At 34.1% G+C, this 20,231-nt stretch overlaps 1 protein-coding gene across 1 annotated transcript in view; it reads left to right on the top strand.

The window, feature by feature from the left end:
- The window catches only part of Hsc70-5 (Heat shock protein 70 cognate 5), a 197,603-nt gene that overhangs the window by 152,615 nt on the left and 24,757 nt on the right, over positions 1 to 20,231 (top strand). Inside the window, exon 13 of the mRNA XM_090392437.1 lies at positions 6,144 to 6,261. Coding sequence (XP_090248563.1) covers positions 6,144 to 6,261 — 118 coding nt within the window. The remainder of the gene's footprint in view (positions 1 to 6,143; positions 6,262 to 20,231) is intronic.

The following is a 20,231-nucleotide window of genomic DNA, read 5'->3' as shown; positions in this document are numbered from 1 at the left end:
CAAACAAACCGCGCACCATTCTATATGCTACTTAAAAATTACACATTTAAGCCACACCCCTTTCACTTTGGCATCAAATCGCTAGCCTCAAATAGGATTACTGTTAATAATTTATATAAGTTTTGTGCAACTTCTAGAATGCAATAAAAAATGTGAGGTTATAGACTTGAGCGTTGCCGAGTTACCATATTTTTTAAAGAATTTATAGGTTGATGTTTAGGTGGAACTTCTTTTAATAAATTTTAATTTCATCTTAAAAATCTAGTGTGCGCATATTTTTTGCTTTGTGCGCTAGTTGTAAAATGTGTGTGCGTGCACATGCGCACAGCTTAGAGGGAACATTGCTTCTCCCTAAGCACTGCAATATTTCATCATCTGTTCTATAAAATCCCTATCATAACCTCTCTTTCACCCAACTGATTTTTGAAATGCACAAACCTTCAATCTGTCATCATAGGGACATTTGTTGTCACCATCTTGGTCACTCACCTCTGGATCTCTTTACCACTTCCTCGTCTCCAAGAAACCCAGGTAATCATGCCTACTCACAGTGATCCAGATGCAGCCATATCAAGATCTTATAAAGAGGAATGATAAACTTCCTTATCTCTGCTTGTTAGTGTTCTTCATAACCAAGTATTCCTATCCTACTTGGCCACAAAAATGTCCTGAACTTGAACTCTGCATCTGCCAACAAGTCCAAATATCCAATTTCATCAATTACCTGGAGTACAGCATTGTCATTGGGGTACACAACTTATAATATTTTTATCACAAAATGCATTTTGATCTTTTTTGCATGAAACTGACATCCATTTTCTTTTTCCCACACTCCCCAACTATTTACACAGTAGTCTTAAACTCAAATTGCATGCGGGCCGAATGCACAATGTGAAAGCAGCTGGCAGGCCAGAATTTTTTTTGAATATGATTTGAATGTGAATAAGGTTTATATCACACTGTAAATTAATTAGCTCCATTTGTAGATTTTCTAGTGCATTATTCACATTCGTTTTTAATGGTAATGAAAATAATGTAAAATCGGACTCCAAATCATTAAAATCTTTAAATTTTTCTTCAAATTCTTGTTGTAATAATGCTATTTTTCTTGCATATTCTTGAGATTTTTCATTTGAAATAATAGGGCAGGATTTAAGATGTAGGAAATGTACGAAATTTTTTGATTCCAGTTGTGTTTTCCATAATTGCAATTTAACTTTAAAAGCTTTAATACAAGCATACATGTCAGTGATAAGTTTATTCTTTTCTTGCAGCTCTTTATTGAGAATATTTAAATGGCCAGTTAAGTCAACAAGAAATGCTAAATCTGTTATCCATGTATCATTACGTAGCTTGTCGATGGTTTTATTTTTTTGTGTCATGAAAATTTTGATTTCATTTATTAAATCAAAAAAACGTTTTAATACAGCTCCTTAACCACCTCACCTCATTATAATAAATCATTTCTCCGTACTCACTTTCAATTTCTTCAAGCAATGCAATTAATTCTCGATGATTTGGAGCTCGTCCACGGATAAAGTTTACTGTTTCCATAACATTATCCATCTGCAAACTTTTGGCACAAAGTGTTTCTTGATGAATAATGCAACGTATAGTGCAAAATTTATTCTGAAATTTTTCTTCTTTCACCATATTTCTTAATTTTACCTACTCCATTTTTTTTACCAACCATAGCAGCTGCACCATCACTTGAAAATCCGACCATTTTATTCCAACTTAATTTATATTTATCTATTACAGTTTTTATTTCAGAAAAAATATCCCATGCACCAGTTTTTCCTTTCATAGGAATTATTTCCAATAATTCCTCAATTACTTTAAATTCATCAGTAACACCTCGTACGAAAATGGCAAGTTGTGCTATATCTGTGATGTCAGTACTCTCATCAACTGCTATTGAGAATGCTGCAAAATCTATACTTTTTTCTTTTAACTGATATCGTAAAGCACTAGCGATTTCGTTAATACATTCCGCTACCGTGGTGGCTGACAAACTAATATTTTTAAATAATTGTTGTTTATCGGGACAAAGAAGTTCAGCAGACTTAATCAAACAATCTTTAAGGTATTAGTAAATGGTTTTGATCGTTTTGCAATGATGTGTGTGAGAGCAAAACTTGCATGAACTCTTGCTTCGCTGGATTTATTTGCTTCAGTAAAAAAAATTTGTTGTTGTTGTAAGCCAAATTTCAGAAACTGTAACTTTTCTTCCCTCAATTTGCCTTCCAACATTTCAAATTTTTCTTTGTGATTCGTTTCGTATGGCGACACAAATTGTATTCTTTTGGAACTGATATTCCCTTATTACAAATAAAACATACAATTTTATTGCACACAACACCACAAATAACATAATTTCCCATTTATCTTGAAAAACACGTCCTTCTTCATCCACTTTTCTTTTACTCTTTGTTAAAGACGTGGCTTGCAGTTTAATCTCTTAATTAAAATCACTATTATAATTTTATTTACAACTTTAATTCAACAAGATGAATTTTCGTATGAAAGCAACACTCAAAAGTTATGCACAATTCTAAATGATAGGTATTGATATAATGTAGATCTAACAACAAGCACACATAAACAGTACTTTAGTTTGTCTCCATCTATATTGCAATATGAACTGCGCAGCTGTGCATCGGAAACACCAGAATACTGAAGCGCCATCAACTGTCGGCTGGCGAAGTAAATTTACTGATTGTAAATTGTAGATATAGACTGAGCTTATGTGCACATAAGCTCAGTCCATATCTCTATGTCTCTAAAACTATAACCACTGTATTTACAACAAATATATAATTGAAATGCATTCGCGAGCCATGTAAAATTGCTTTGGGGGCCAGATGCGGCCCACGGGCTGCCAGTTTGAGACCACTGTATTTACATAACACAGCATAAACTCTGTACACATTGCCTAGATTGACTATTATGTTATCAATTTTATGTCAATATACAACTGAATATTTCCCTTCAAATTATTTCTATGTCATTTATGTATAAGTTAAACGGTAATGGTCTAGGCACAGAACCTTTGCAGCACACTGTTTTTTCTTGGATCTGCTCCTTCATATACTAGTTTTTGGTAACTGTTCATTAGCTACCCTTGTATCCATATTACCAGTTTCATGTCTATTATTTGTTTCAGTTTGCACAAAAGTTTCCATTTGGTATCCTGTTAAACACTTTTCCAAAATGTTGCTAATGTTAATTAAAAATTGCACTATTTTCTATAAAGATTGAGACCAGAAGAAAAAAGAGAACTGTTACTAGAATTAATGCAAACTGCTCTAGGGCTGTATGAATTCAGTTTGCAATACATAGTTATGTTAATTCTGAATTCTTTCTTCGGAAATTGTTCTCCAAAAAACATGGAAATGCAATCAATACCAATAAATTTTTCATAAGTATTTATTTATAACTGTAGAATGTTTGTAATTTAAATAACTTATTATTTTTTTAAATATTTTGACATTCCTGTTTTTTTTTATTTTTTTATTGGGAATGTTACTTTTCTGTTCTGATTATCGTTTAAACACTGCACAGGAATGCCAACATACAAAGAGCTTTTGCTTTGTTTTTTAGAGTAAATTAAGTTTTAAAGACATGGTAAGAAGTTCAGCAATCTAAAAGCTTTACTTGAAGTGTAGATTCATATATTTTTTTATTTATTTATTTATTTTCCAGAAATTCATCCTTTTGTATTTTTCTATGCATTCTTTAATTTTGAAAATGTACAGTTCCTGTTAATTTAAAAAAAAAAAAAAAAAAACTCATTCCACAAAGATCAGATGTTGAATATGCATGCACAGTTTAAAAACAAAAACACAATTACTCAAAAGATACTGTGTTCACTTTGGAATAAAAAGAGATTAATATGTTTTGGCGATCATAACGGAAAATATACATTTAGATTGCTAGTCTTCCTTAAGAATTCTTGAATCATAACTTACTATTTTTGACTTAAATAAAGCTGTTATTAAGCATAAAAAGAAAGCTGTCAGGGCATAGTACCCAGTTATGTTAGTTTGCTAGTTAATGTAACTAATATAAACACCTTATAGTTTTTGTGTATATTTTTAAATATTGTTTAAAAATTATATTTGTATATTGAAATTGATATTTATTCATACTGAAATTGATATTTGCTAAGATACATGAATAAAAATCCCTGCAAAACTTTTTTTTTTTTTTTTTCTTATGTGAAATAGTACACTAGCTATCCACTTTGTTATCCTAAAATTAAATAACTTTTGTGGCTTCCAAATGTAACAGAAAGTATATAGAATTTTATTCATAAACTCCAATATATTTCATCCAACTTTACATGGACTACATTCAAAATATGAATCCAATAATGAGTCATAAATCACATTGTTAGAGTTCAAAGGATCAATTGTAGAAAGTTGCATAGATAAAAAATAATTTTAAATAATTAATAATTAAAAAAAAATTAGGAACTAATAATAGTGATCACTTTCCAAAATTTGGATATTGGCATGCAGTCTGATCAGTTGAGGTTCAGATGATTTTGTACTGCTTCACACGTTTCAAGGAAAAGAATCAAATTTGAATTTGCTCGAATGAAAAAGTTTTGTCTGGTTCCAGAGAACTCTGTGCCTAGTATCAATAGCATGATATGCAAAGCCAGACTAGTCGGATTTCAAAAATGTAATATAGACTTGATATTCTATATTCTAATCAAGGTAGAATGGCCAATTTGCCCCCAAATAGTAAAGAATAACATGGGCCGTAGCATATCCTTTGTACAAAGATGGTAGGAATAAAGCCAGTTTCTGAACTGATTTGAAGGAAGTGTATTAATTGAATTTACAAAATATTCATGCTGTTTGTTTTGGGATTCCTTTAAGATAAAGTATTGAAATTCTTTTCACATGGGATTGTAGTATGGTAGAAGGATAATAATCAATAATTTCTTGAATGGTAGTTTTGTTGTATCCATTCCACATCAGATTGCTTTGAATTTTATTCATTTCATCTAACAAAGAAGGATTAGAAGAGCAGATCATATAAGTTCTATGTACAAGACTCTAATAATACTCATCTTCTGTGATGAATGGTGGAAGGATGAGTGAACATATCTGCCAGTAAAGGTTGGCTTTCAACAAACTGTAAATTCAACATGACCTGTGGGATTATGAACTATTAAGGTGCCCAAAAAGCGTAGTTGGTTATTGGATTCATGTTCAAGTGAACTTGAAATAGAAGTACAAGGAATTCATTTTCTCTAGGAACTAAAGTATTGTATTTCTAATGCAGAGTGGGACCAGGCTGTATATATATCATCAACAAAATGTAATCATATATGAGGCTGAGGAGATATAATGTCAAAGAGTTAAATAAGCAGAATTTTTTTCTACATTATATATAAATGACCAATAACTATGATTTTGTTTTGGAAGAATGAAGTAACAAGACAACATCGTTCTGTCTCTAAAGCAGAATTAGTGGTTTATCTGGTCCATGAGAAACTACTATATTTGTTTATTATGATGTGATTTAATATCCCAAAGATATAATTCAAAAATCCAGCATATACAATTTATTACATGCATCACTTACATAATGAAAACAAAGCAAAAAACTGTGTATTTTGGCCTCTTTATTTAGCTATTGTTGATTTTAACAAATTATGTCTGATCATTTTTGCTTTTAAATTTCAGCAAAAATCATTGTCTTGCATCGCTGGTGAATATCTAAAATGAAAACCTTTGTGGATAGTATATAATTCAAATTCAATTTAAGTAAATTTACTATCCCTTAAGCTTTGAGTAATATTATATGGGAGGTTTACACTGACCACAATAGAACAGGTTTTACTGTAATTTTAAGTTTTATAGCAAAATACCAGTATGTGTATTTTAATGCCATCTTGTTAGCTGCGAAATGATTTTCATTCATTTCTCAAATTCGAATGAATTGTTTTTCATTGTACAGCCTCTCTCTGTCTTTCTATTCCCCTTTAGCCAGATCCATTTTGGACTGAGAGTGATAAGTATTTGTTTCTGTTTCTAAATGATGTGTATGTTTACTCAAACCTACTTGCATTTTTGAACGAATTTTGTGAAATTTTTTAAAGTATGTAAAATGATATTCATTTCCAGGTTGGTATTCCTCCTGCTCCTAGGGGAGTTCCCCAGATTGAAGTGACTTTTGATATTGATGCTAATGGTATAGTTCATGTCTCTGCAAGGGATAGGGGTACTGGACGAGAGCAACAGAGTAAGTCAATTTCTCTACTAACATATACTGTCATTGAATATACTGTTATTACACTCAGAAGAAGGAAAGAAATGTCTTTTTTGACATTTCTTCCCTCATTTATTGTCATGTTGGACTAGGTTTGATTTGCTACTCCAAAACATTTCATTTGTTCATTGTAATTGAATTGGGGATTTGGGGAAGACAAGTCAAGTTTTCTATATTCTGAAATCATTTGTTAAGAAGTAACAACTTAATAATGACATTATGCTGAATGCCTTTTCAAGAACATTCTTGCGATGGTAAGCAGTACCATTTTCATGCTAGATCAAATATTGTCTAGAATCGGAGGAAAGACTAAAATGACTCATCTGTAAAGAGTAGAACAGGTTTCCACAGTGTACTCTATGATGAGCTGTGGAAAAGACTACAGGCCTTTGGACATATAGGCCTACATGCTGCAGACGTCTTGCCACAGTTTGTGGAGATATCCACATACCTATGCTTGAACAGAGCCAACTTGCAAGCGACCTGCTGTGGTGAATTTATTGCGTTTTGCTATCATAACCAAAAATCTGTCTTCGTGCTTCATAATAGAGCTAAGGTGACCTCTTGGCAAATGTCTGGAACACATTCCATTGGTTTGATGAAATGTTGCTCAGAGCCTGGATACAACTCTGTGTGAGATTTCAAACTCTGGTAATATCAGTAATTCTGCAGTCTTCAAAGTTTCCAGTGATTCTTTCCTGCTTGAAATCATCTAGATGATGTCTTTGAGACATGACAAGATATCTAACCAACCTCTTGGCAAATGTCTGGAACACATTCCATTGGTTTGAAATGTTGTTCAGAGCCTAGATACAACTCTGTGTGAGATTTCAAACTCTGGTAATATCAGTAATTCTGCAGTCTTCAAGGTTTCCAGTAATTCTTTCCTGCTTGAAATCATCTAGATGATGTCTTTGAGACATTACAAGATATCCAAGTTTGCGACTTTTTTTTTTCTTTCACTTGAAGCTTCCTTCAAGCACAATTCGCTTAGCACGCAGCCTTTTGCCTTTTATCAGTAGAGTGCTACAATGTGACCCCTTTGCATGCAATTCAAAAATTTGAATGTGTACTTGCTTTCTACTCAGAATTCTCAGTTATAAAAATTGCCATAAGCTGATTCATCTGAATTTGTGGTTGTAATCTTCAGAAATAGTGTTCATCCTTAGGTTTTAGATACCAGTTTATTTCATTTTATGAGGTATCTTTCTGATTCAGTTATTTAGATCATGATACTATTTTTGTGGAGGGAGTTATTGTATAAGTGACATGCCCTAACAATGAATCATATAGTTCCTTGTAGATCTCTAAAGTTATGTGAAAAGTGAAATGTCCTTTTTGTTGGAATGAACCCTTTTCAAACTTTCTCATGCACACACATGCGCCTTATGGATGTGAGGAATGGTTCTAAGGTCTTCTCAACTGAACATAGGCTAACCATTTTCATATGAGCAGCACAGTTTTTACAAGATGCAGATTAGTCAGTTTGAATCTGATGAGTCATATCACTGGTAGACTTCTACAATGTTTAATCCTTCAAAAAAAAAAAAAAAAAGAAAAAGAAAAGTTGCTTCTGTATGAGAGTAGAAGATAGGAACGCTCTGTCTTGAATTTCCTTCAGAAGTATCCCATAGGTATTATCCAAGCCGATTTTAAATTCCAAAAATGCGTATGGGCAGTAATGTTTTATCATTGGATACAAAACATTTTACACTAATTAATTTGTGGTCAGGCTAAATGTAGCTGGCTACATTTAGCCTGAAGAATACATGCAATTAAGACATAATACAGTGTCCCTAGTAGCCAATAGTTGCTTCAGTTGTAATTCAAAAATAACAGTACAGCAATCCCTCGATTAATGCACCCCAGATTAGGGTGTTCATTTTTTTTTTCGATACCCAAATTCGATTAGTGCACCTATATACATCTTAAAAATAAATGTTACAGATTTTAAAAATTTTTGATCTCTACATTTTTAATGGTTAACTATTTTAAAAAATCACTCACCAGGGTGAAATAAATTAATTACCAATTTGAAACATTTTACAAAGATATTTTTTAATGGCATACTACATTATTTCCATGTACAGTATGTTCCACATTTACCGCCATCATTTATGTTGTCTGCTTTACATAGCATTTTGCTGATCATATCTCATGCAATTGTTTTCCTTACTTTTTTATTAAATTATTTCCATAACCTTATTACTATTATTACGGGCAACTCCAGGGAGTCATTAGACTCATCGAGGGAGGCCCCAATTCATATTCATCACAACTATCTGACATTCATACAGTATCTATCATACCTCGCCTTAAACTCATTCACTGTCACAGCATCCACTACAGACTCAGGGAGCGCATTCCACTCATTCACTACTCTAAAAGTAAAGAACCCAGCTCTAACACCTTTACTAACCACACTTTTGCCCAGTTTCCATGGATGTCCCCTAGTCCTCCCACAACCAGCCCTGTTCTCAAAAATATCTTCTGAATTAATTTTATAGAAACCCTTCAGTAATTTGAATGTCTCAATCATATCTCCCCTCCTCCGCCTATCAACCAATTTTTGCAACCCACAAATCCTCAACCTGTTCTCATACGGTTCATTCCACAGACCTGCTATCATCTTGGTCACTCGCCTCTGGATCCTCTCCACATCCTCCCCATCAAGAAGAAACCTAGGTGACCAAATCTGAGCACAGTAGTCTAGATGGGGTCTTATCAAGGCTCGATAGAGAGGAACAATAACCTGCTTGTCTCTGCTTGTCAACGTATTCTTCAGCAACCAAGTGATTTGATGAGCTGTTTTGGTCACTTTTGCAATGTGTCCCCTAAATTTCAATTCCCTATCCATCAACACTCCTAAATCTCGTGCCTCATCAATTTCCTGGAGCAGGGTTCCACCAATGCAGTAAACTGCCTCCAATCTTTTCACACCAAAATGCATAACCTTACATTTTGCCACATTAAACTGACATCCATTCTCCTTAGACCAGACCTCCAATCTATCCAAATCATCCTGCAAAATTTTGACATCTGCATTCACTATTGCCCTACCCAACTTCGCATCATCCGCAAACAAATGAACTGTTCCTCTCAGATCATTTCCTATATCATTTATGAACAAATTAAACAGCAGTGGTCCAAGAACAGATCCTTGTGGTACACCACTAGTCACAGGCCGTCTTGTGGACTCTACTCCCGAGTAAACCACTCTCTGATATCTCTCCGTCAACCACCCTCCTATCCATCTCACCAACCCTATGTCCATTCCCATATGCTGCAATTTACTGATTAGAATTCCATGTGGAATCCTGTCAAAGGCCTTGGCAAGGTCCAGTAGAATCACCGTAAACCCATTACCCTTATCCAGTTCAGCCGTCACTGTGTTATAATACGTGAGCAAGTTACTGAGGCATGACCTACCCTTCACAAAACCATGCTGTCCCCGATACAGTATCCCATTTTCTTCAATCCAATCTTGTATTTTCCTTTTGACTATTTTCTCTAAGACCTTTACAATGATTCCTGATATGCTAATCGGTCGGTAATTTACAACAGCAGTCTTGGAACCACCTTTATGCAGTGGAACTATTTTCCCCTCTTTCCACCCGCTCGGGACTAACCCAGACCCGAGACTCAAATTAAACAAAATGGTCAAGGGTACTGACAATTCTTTAGCTGCTTCTCGTACAACACGAGCTGGTATACCTTATGAGTAAAAGAATTAGTGAGCAAAAAATAGAAGTGTGAAAATGATTAGAAAAGTAGTCTGATTGGAAGAATAACTTGAAATAATAAAGAAAAATGAACAAGGCGCGTCTAGAGCAAAGATAGGACAAGATCACAAAAATGGGTAAATCAACTGCTGAATACAAAGAGAAAGGTAAGATTGCTTCAAGTTCATCATGCATGCATGCACTCGAAATGTATTATAATGATTGAATCAGAGAGACATCTTTTTACATGGATTGAAGATTGTAACCAAAAACGGATCCCGCTAAACACTGGCCTTATTAAATCAAAAGCATTGTCTCTTTGTAACCTGGAAAGAAAGGGCTATCAATTTCCATCATTGTGCTGGGTGATTTGAGCATTTCAAAAAAAGAAATAACCTACATAATGTTCTAATCACAGGCGAAGCTGCAATTGCAGGTAAGGAGATATCCAGAGATTTTGAAGAAAATTATGTTAAGAAGGGGACTGTTGTGATCAACAAATATTTAATGTCAATGAAACCAGCCTTTTTTTTGGAAGCAAATGCCTTCTAAGACTTTTTTTAACCGCGGCCCTCCATTTGGAAGCACATTCTTCCACATTGTGCAAATGATTTTAGAGGCTTTTCAAATGAATCTAAGTTAAATAAATCTCATTCTGAGAAGTTGAGTGCTTCCGACCTGCTAAATTTAGATGCACAGCAGGAAGATCCTGAAGAAAATTTAATCACTGACAAGCCCAAAGAGGTTTCACAGAAACAATTTGAAAATATTTTTTGTACACTCGAAGTTTTTAAGCAGCAACAATCAATGCTTAGAGTAGGGATGCACAGACTGCGGCCCTCCGTTGATTTGCTGGTGGCCTGCCTCACTGTGTATTATTTTAACTTTAACAAGTTACACGATAGGTAATTTTTAAAAATGGTACATATGCAAAGCAAAGTAGCTGTGATGTCATGATTGCCTGTCTACTTACGATAATCGGTTAGTAATAATGTTAACAAATTTTATAATTCTATAATTGACAATTTTGATAGTCTCGTCTACAGTGGCGGCTCGTGGTTTGAAATCGTGGGGATGCTGCAACTTTCGAAATATAGATACACTGTAAGTAAGTAAGTACATTATATGTATATTACAGTGTATGCGTGTTTGGATAAAATATCAAAATTATGGTAAAAATTTAAAAAAAAGTAAACATGAAAAAATATTGTTTATTATCGATAAAATTATACAGTTTAGTATAATTCAAAATTACTTAAAAATAAAATCCATTATCATAACCCGAATAATGTTCTAAAATAAAAACTATAACAAATGTCATGTCTTTAATTGTAATGTCCAAATATTTAAAGTAGTGATGCACAGACCGCGGGCCGCATGCGGCCCTCCGTTGATTTGCTGGCGATAAGTAATTTTTAAAAATGGTACATGCGCAAAGCAAAGTATCTGTGACGCCATGATTGCCTGTTTACTTAAGATAATCGGTTAGTAATAATGTTAACAAATTTTATAATTCGTCTATTTGTCATATGAGTATTTTGTTTTCATAGGTGCGGTTGTTACAATTAATTATCACCCCTAGGAAATGGTAAAAAATAAATTCTACAATGGATAAAGCAGGGCCAAGTAGGAAATGCAAACTACAGGTTGAAAAATGGCAGTTTCAGGATAGCTGGACCGAAAAATATGGTTTTGTGCAGTCGTTTAATAATATTGTGTGCTTGATTTGCAAAAGTGTTCTAGCCATACCAAAAGAATACAATATAAGGAGACACTATGAAAGTCTGCATTGTACATTTTCAAATCTACCTGAAGTAAACAAAAGGTTTCATTTTTGAAACGAGAATTGACAGGTCAGCAAGTGATGTTTACAAAACCTATTCAGGATTCGGAAATTGCAACAGAAATAAGTTTTGCAATATCTCACCTTATAGCAAAAAAGGTGCTGACCATTTACAGACGGAGATTTCATTAAAGATTGCCTTGAGATAGCTGCTAAAAAAATTTGTCCTGAATCAGCCAAAAAATGTTGAGAAAATTCAGTTAAACAGGATGACTGTGCAAAGAAGATTTACTACAATGTCGGAAAATGTAAAGGACAATTAACATCTTATTCAAAGAAATTTGCCTATTTTTCATTGATGAATGAAAAGTAGGCAATTTTTCATGAATGAAATATAAGCTATTGATGAATCAACCGACATTACTTCCACAGCCCAGTTGTTAATATTTGCACATGGAATAACGCAAGAGTTTGAAGTAAGTGAGGAGCTGATTGGAATGAGTTCATTGTCAGATCAAACGAAAGGTAATGGCATGTTCACTGGGTTTTTGGAACATTGTTCCAAAATTGCTTTAGATTTAACAAAATTATCAGGTATCACGATTGACGGAGCTCCTTCCATGATAGGAGCTAATTCTCGATTGGTAACATTATTGAAGCAGTATACTCTAACCAAGTGAAAAATAAACTTTTAACATCTTTCTCTAAATCCAGAGTAATTTATGAAAAAAGGGTGGCACACCATTTGGCAACTCCTATAGGTAGAGATGACCTGCTAATGCTTCTGCCTGGTATCTCCGCATGGGCCTGGCTCCCACTGAAGAGACCTCAATAAAGGTTGAAACTATTCTGGGTAGTGGCCCTTCCCTTAATGCATAACATTAGACATATCCACAAGGAGATGTGTTTTGCATCATAGGAGATACTGAGACAGGAGTGTTGGTAGCTTGCTCCACCTTTGCAACGAGTTGCCTGGTGTTGTACCACCTTACCCCAGTCCTAAAGATACTTTCAGGCGCAAACTTTGTTTGCTCACACTTGGATAAAGGATTAAACTAAATTTATTATACTCTAACCAAGTGAAAATTTACAAAATGCACCTGAATCAGCAGAGCTTGAACTCATCGATATTCAAAACAATGAGAGCCTGCGAAATAAATTTAACGAAGGCAATTTATTAAACTTCCATTGTTGTGTTGATAAAAGCAATTATAAATGGTTGCTAGATAATGCATTAAAATGTGCAAGCCTCTTTGGCTCAGCATATATTTGTGAACAAACTTTTTCAGTCATGAATATTAACAAATCGAAAAATAGGAACCGCTTGACTGATGAAAATTTAGAATCAATTTTGCAGTTGGCTACTACAAAACTCGAACCAAATATCAAAACGATTTTCAAATCAATGCAACGTCACGCATCAAATTAAATTCACTTATTATTACCTTTTTTGTAACAATTATGATAGGTATAAATAAAATAAACAATATATGGTAGGTAACTTTAAATTTTTTTTTTGGCGGCCCTCCCATAAGTAACAGTGGAACTATGCGGCTCTCGACCTTAACAAGTTTGTGCATCCCTGGCTTAGAGACTGACCCTGGTGAAGAGAGAACCAGTAAAATTTGCAGAAGAGGCGGGCAATAGGGCCATACCATCAGTTGTATGAAAAAAAAAAAAGGAACAGAATGCCTGCTAAACTACATTAGCTCAATTCATTGTTTAGAAGCAGAGTAATAAATTTATATTCTGAATACGTTTTATTGTCTTTCAGCTTCATGGTTTTCCTTTAACTAGGCCCTGAGACATACCCTAATTCTTTTATAAAAAAAATTAAGGGTCATAAAAGAAATTTGAGGAACGAATTATACTTTTTTCCATAGGTTATTATATTCGATTAGTGTGTTTTCGATTAATGTGCTGTTTTAAAGAACGCATTAGGCACTTTAATCAAGGGATTGGTGTAGTTAAGAGTGCCTTAGAAGACTACAGTATAACATCTGACAAAATTGAAGTCTTGGATAATAAGACTAATGCATAAGGAAAATTATCAATAGAAATTTGTTAATAGTGCAAAATCGTGTAGCACCTGGTATATTATCCTCTGTATATATGTGTGTATATATATGTGTGTATATATATATATATATATATATATATATATATATATATATATACACACATACGCAGGTAACCCACGCATAACGCGGATGTTAGGTTTCATAGAAATGGCACGTTACATAAATCGCGTTATGCAAGACTTAGATCACATAGAAAAAGTAGGGTTAGGTTCCGAAATTGTTTTTTTTTTTTTTTTAATTATATAAACAAGAATGACATATCCAACAAAAACAATATATTTATTTAATTCAGGTAATTCATGTAAGTTATGAAAACAAACTATGAGACATGCATAGTATAAAATTATAAAAATTACAAATTGTACATAAATTCCATTGCACATAATGCATAAATGTTTTAGACACAGTAAAATAAAGCACATATTTTAATCATCATCACTGTCTTTAAAACTAACATTTTGTAGATGTTCTTTATTTATGAGGGGCCAGATGTCATCACTTTTCACTACGCTCCATTGAGGGATCATTATCCGAAATAACTTCCTAACTTTCTTGCCAGGTCCAATCCTTCTGCTAATTTCTTTAAACTGAATTCTTTAATGGAGTTATCACAATCAGAATCTTCGGCAGAACTTTCCCCACCATTTGGTAAGACGCCATCTATTAATTGTACCAGTTCCTCCTCATTTAAATCTGTTTCTCCATCAATTAATTCACCAATTTCTCGCAAAAGCCCTCTCTGCGAAAAATGTGTGCGACGTTTATTATATGACATAGCTCAGCATTCCACTGGAGGTACGGAATTTTGTTACAGAACGGCTTCAGGCCATATTTTTTTCCAGCAAGCATTCAGTGTAGAGGGTTGTAATTCCTTAATGGACAAAGAAATAATTTTCACACAATTCAATATTGAAAACTCTTTCCACGCTTGAGGCAGTGTCATGTTTGGCTTAGATCCCATTTTTTCTGAAATTAATTGGAATGTTTGCTGAATATAATATGACTTAAATGTTGATATTATTCCTTGGTTGAGTGGCTGAATAAGTGAAGTATTATTTGGCGGCGAAAAAGTTATTTTAATATTCATCATCATCATCATCAAATTCCTGCCATGTACCCTCAAGGGGTGTACAGGATATGACAGTACTACATGAAAAAATTACATCATTACTAACTTCCTATCTACAATTTTCCTCCAAATCAGTCTGTTACTTGTCAAGACTCCAACATTATCAGATCTTATATTTCTATCATCTAAGGCCCTTTGTACTGTATCAATCCACCTATATCTTGGTCTTCCTCTGGGTCGTTTTCCTGCCAACCTGGCAGAGAACACTTGTTTTGCTAATCTTTCCTCTCCCATTCTATTTAAGTGACCATACCATCTGAGATTAGCTCTGCTAATGCATTCCTGGATGCTGACAATGTCAAGTTCTTTCCTAATATCCTCATTTTTAATATGATATTGCCTTTGATGCCATCTGTTCACGCCTCTAATCTTTCTCAGGACTCTCATATCTGCGGTCTCTAGTCTTTGGTCAAGTGTTTTACTTCTGACCCAGCTCTCAGATCCATAAGTTAAAATTGGTTTGAACACAGTCTTGTATACAGCTAATTTAGTGTTCCGACTAATTTCTTTTTTATTCCATATGAATTTATTCAATTGACTTCCCACGAAACCAGCTTTGCTGATTCTGTTGTCTATTTCTATATTTAGTTTACCATCTTCAGTAAAAATTGTGCCTAAGTAGCTGAAATGTTTTACTTGTTCCACAGGTTCTCCATTCACAACACAGTTGACATTTTCAATGATTCTGCCTATTTTCATTGTCTTTGTCTTTTTATTGCTGACCTTCATACCATATCTATTACAACAGCTATTCAATTTAGTCAGAGAATCTTGCAGACTTGTAGCGGATTTATTTAGAAGTATAACATCATCCGCATAAAGCATAGAGCTGACATTAACATCTCCAATTTTGATATCAGGTTTAATACCACATTCCTTCATAATGTGATCCATATAGATAATGAATAACAGAGGGGATAATGTACATCCTTGTTTCACACCAGATTTAACATTAAACCATTTTCCTGTACTTCCTTCAATTCTAACTGCTGACTTACAACTCAAATAAAGACTAAGTATTGCTTGATATAATGCCCCATTGACACCATATAACTGCAGCGTATTGAATAGCTTCTCTCTTGGCACCTTGTCATATGCCTTTTCCAAATCGACAAAACTTAAATACAGATCTTTGTTATATTCCCATGCTTTCTCGACTATTTGTCGTAAAGTGAAGATCTGATCCTGATAGCCTCTATTTGGCCTGAATCCAGCTTGTTCTTCACCAAGCTTTTCTTCCACAATTCTTCTCAACCGTTTCTCAAGTATACTTGCATAGATCTTGCCAGGAACACTCAGTAGGGAAATACCTCTGTAATTCTCACATTCAGTTTTATTTCCCTTTTTATATATGGGTACTATGAGAGCTCTACTCCAATCATCGGGAATTCGTCCCTCTGTCCAGGCTTTCTGAACTATGCAGTGCAGCCACTGTAAGACTCTTATACCACCATACTTCAGCATTTCTGGTCGAATATCATCTACTCCTGCTGCCTTTCCACATTTCAAGCCTTTGATGGCTTTTTCTACTTCAAGTATGGATATGTATTCCTGACTGCATGCCTGGTCAGTGTTTTTTATCACTATGCTGTCATCACTGCTTGTTTCTTTTAGCAGTTTTTCAAAGTAATTACTCCATACTTCAAGGATATCTTTTTCTCCTGTTTTCATTTCACCTTTATCATCTCTAATTCCTTTTACAGCACTCTTTCCTCCATTCCTAAGCTTCTTCAACAACCTCCAGAATATTTTGCCGCCTTCTTGATATTTATTTTCTATATTCTTGCCAAAGTCCTCCCATGACTTTTGTTTAGCTAGTTTTACACACTGTTTAGCTTTCTTACATTTGTCTCTGTATTCTGTAAGAGTAAAAGCTGACTTATTTGCCAGGAACTTTTGATATGCTTTCTTCTTTTCCTTCACTGCCTCTTTAACTTCCTGTGTCCACCAGGGAGTTCTGATTTTTTTATCCTTGCACACAACCTCACCACATGCCTCTCTGGCAGAATCAATCAATGTTTCCTTCAGAGTTTGCCACTGAATCTCCAAGGTTTGATTCCTGTTCTCAAACTCTTTCATTTTCTTTTCAATAATATTTCTGTATTTTAGTCTACAGTTCACATCTGAGAGCTGCTCAACTTTTATTCGCTTTAAAACTTTCTTACATGTTATTCTTTTCAATATGAAATTCAATTTTATCCTGCTCAAGACTAAATAGTGATCACTTCCAATTTCAAATCCTCTGTATACTCTGGTGTCCTGCACCAGGAAGAAAACATCACTATCAACAATAACATAGTCAATGAGACTTTTCTTATTCCTAGCCTCTTCTCTCCATGTGAATTTGTGCACATTTTTATGTTGGAACATGGTGTTAGTAATAACCAGTCCATGTCCTGAGCAGAAATCCAACAGATATTTGCCATTATTATTAGCTTTGCTCTTTTCTCCAAATTTTCCCAAAATATTTTTGTATGTCTCACAATCATTTCCTACTCTACTATTTAGATCTTCAACAAGGACCAACTTTTCCTTTTTCATTGTGTCAGTTGCTTTTTCTAAAGCATCAAAAAATTCCTCCACTTCTACCTTAGTAGAACCTTCTGTGGACCATAGGCACAAATAAGTCTCATTGTCTATCTATTTTTCTATTTTCTATTTTCTATTTTTCTATTTCCTATATTCATCATCTATTTTAATATTCGGTTGACTTAAATTTGTTGGGTTGCCTGGGGCGTTATCTAAAATTAGTAGAGTTTTAGATAATGTAGAATGCACGAGCAATGCGCTTTACACTTACCGTTGACCCAGCAATAACACTTTCTCGGATTTTATGTTCATTTTGTTCAAATTGTTGATTCATTTAAATTCAGAGTCCTTGCAACAATCCCTGGTTTTTCTCCCATTTCCAACTGATCCAAGATTTTACTTTTTTCTTCAAGAGAAATTAATTTTCTCTTCAATGTTGGTTTTTTTCCCTTTTGTTGCAGTTTAGTGGCCATTACAATAAAAATAAACTTTTACATTAAAAAAAAAAGCATTACATATGTATGTAACTTGCCCAGAAAATAAACCGCTCAGCTTTAGAATAACACACTTATTATTTTTAATGTGCTTTCCTGGCAGAAAACGATCAACAATAAACACTTTATACAGTAAACCCTAGATGACGAACCTGTGGCACTCATGCCAGAGATGATACGTCAATGATTTACAGGTGATATCTTTTATACACTTATAAATTATTCAACTTTTTCTTTAATTATTACAATACATACAAGTTGAATTTTGTTTTACACAAGAGAGCAGCTATAAAGAAGTACATATGATTAGTGAAGTATTAACAAAAGATCGCACCATTCAAAGACAAAGGCAACTGACAAGTGTTGAGTTGAAATGCTAATTCTCTTCAATCGAATTCCATAACATCTGAAACTGTCATAACAACATTCACTATTAGTTTTAACACATTCATGTCAGGGTGTCATTTATCATTCCAACGGAACTTCTCATTACCGACTGGCTCAACTCACACAAAATTTTTAAGCCTTGGTTAAATTTTATGGCTACGTGTTTGTGTTTGAGGTGGCAGGCACACTCATTATATGGCCTGTTTCAGTTCTTGGTAGAATTTTATTTTAAGTTAGCCTTTGTGATCTGAGGCAGTATGTAATCCTACCTTTCATAACTAGAATTAAAATCATATTTCTCTATATCTTTTTTACTAACTATCAGGGTTCATTTCCAAAAATGTACATTCAGTGATTTGGATGTTTTCCTCTTGGTTATCTTTTTATATGTTTTATTAAGAATAACAAAACTTCAAGACCTATATTATATATGTAAACAGAGATTTTTATTAGCCTGCCTGGTTGGCTGAGGGTAGCAACATGGCTTATTGACTGGCAAGCTATGAAATATACGGGGATGGATGTTTGTAAATATCTGTATGGTAGGTGATTTTCATTATCTGGTATGAGATCTCTGCTCTGCTTATTGTCTGTTTGAAGCAACTTGAAAAGGTTTTGCTTAGTCCCTAGAGCAGGACATTTAGAATGAAATGTAGTCTAGCTACGAGGTATGCAAGTTTCATGGGTGAGATGTACATTATGATAAATTCTTAGTAAAAATCTGGTCTCGGCACTTTATCTTGTTTTTTTAACTTTTCTGTGCTATCATAAATCATATCTATGATCACTTGTTTTATTTCTAACCCAATTCTCAGATGCATAAATTAAAATTGCTTAGAACTGTCTTGTATTTTTTTACGTGTGGTTCCCACCTACTAAAGGTTATAGACCTATAGCATATTTTCTACTGGGTGAACTAAGGATTTTTTTTTTTTTTTTTGCCATTTTTATCAATTTATTTTTATATAGTCTGGAAACTGCTCTAGAAAATGGAACTTTTTCAAATCACTTCTGGCTTCCAATAAGTGGGCAGCGAAATTCATCTCCCACTTAAAGACAATCACAAACATCCATGCCCAAGGCATGGATGTTTGTGATTTGTTGGAGAGTGAGTATATTAACCACTCGGCCAACCAGGCTAGCTATTGTACAGGAAGTTTAGTGTTTTGACTGATTCCTCTTATTCGCCTGGCTTACCATCATATTAGCTATGCATGTTCTGTTTATTTTCATATTTAATTTGTCATCTTCACTAAAAATTCAGCCTAAATAGCTGCAATATTTTACTTGTTCTATAGAAGTGTTGGAATTCTGGTAGTTAAAGATTAATTTGGAAGAAAACTGTTCATAGGTATGGAATAATAACATATCACACAGTAATGTCGTGGTATCCTTTACAGCTTTTGAGGGTGCACAGCAGGAATTAGATGTTCTTAATATCTTATTTAATGATTTTTTAATAGTGATTATACTAGGCATTCAGAACATTTCTTTTCCCGTACTCTTTGTGACTGTTTATTTTTTGTAGTACTCCCATATTTATGCTTTATTATATCTCCTAACAGTTTTCATTGCGCATGTGTGGGTGTGGAGGGGAGTATAATCCTTGTACTATAATCAATTCTACATTGATTATAGTACAAGGTGGTTTCTGTCGCCTTCCTTGTCCTTGTAAGTATTTATATCTGTAGATATGTGTTTGTGTGACTGATTTACCTGTTTTGAAAGATGAAAAACCCGAATTACTGGAAAAACCCACCACTATATGAGGCCAGCTAACTCACCTTTAGTCAAAAATACCTGATAAAGTTCCTCGTA

The sequence above is a fragment of the Typopeltis vanoorti genome, chromosome 5, assembly GCF_054136105.1.
Source record: "Typopeltis vanoorti isolate ZY-2024b chromosome 5, IOZ_Tvanoo_1.0, whole genome shotgun sequence".
NCBI classification, from domain to species: Eukaryota; Metazoa; Arthropoda; class Arachnida; order Uropygi; family Thelyphonidae; genus Typopeltis; species Typopeltis vanoorti.
The sequence above is the reverse complement of the archived record's forward strand: the minus strand, read 5'-3'. Positions and strand labels throughout refer to the sequence as shown.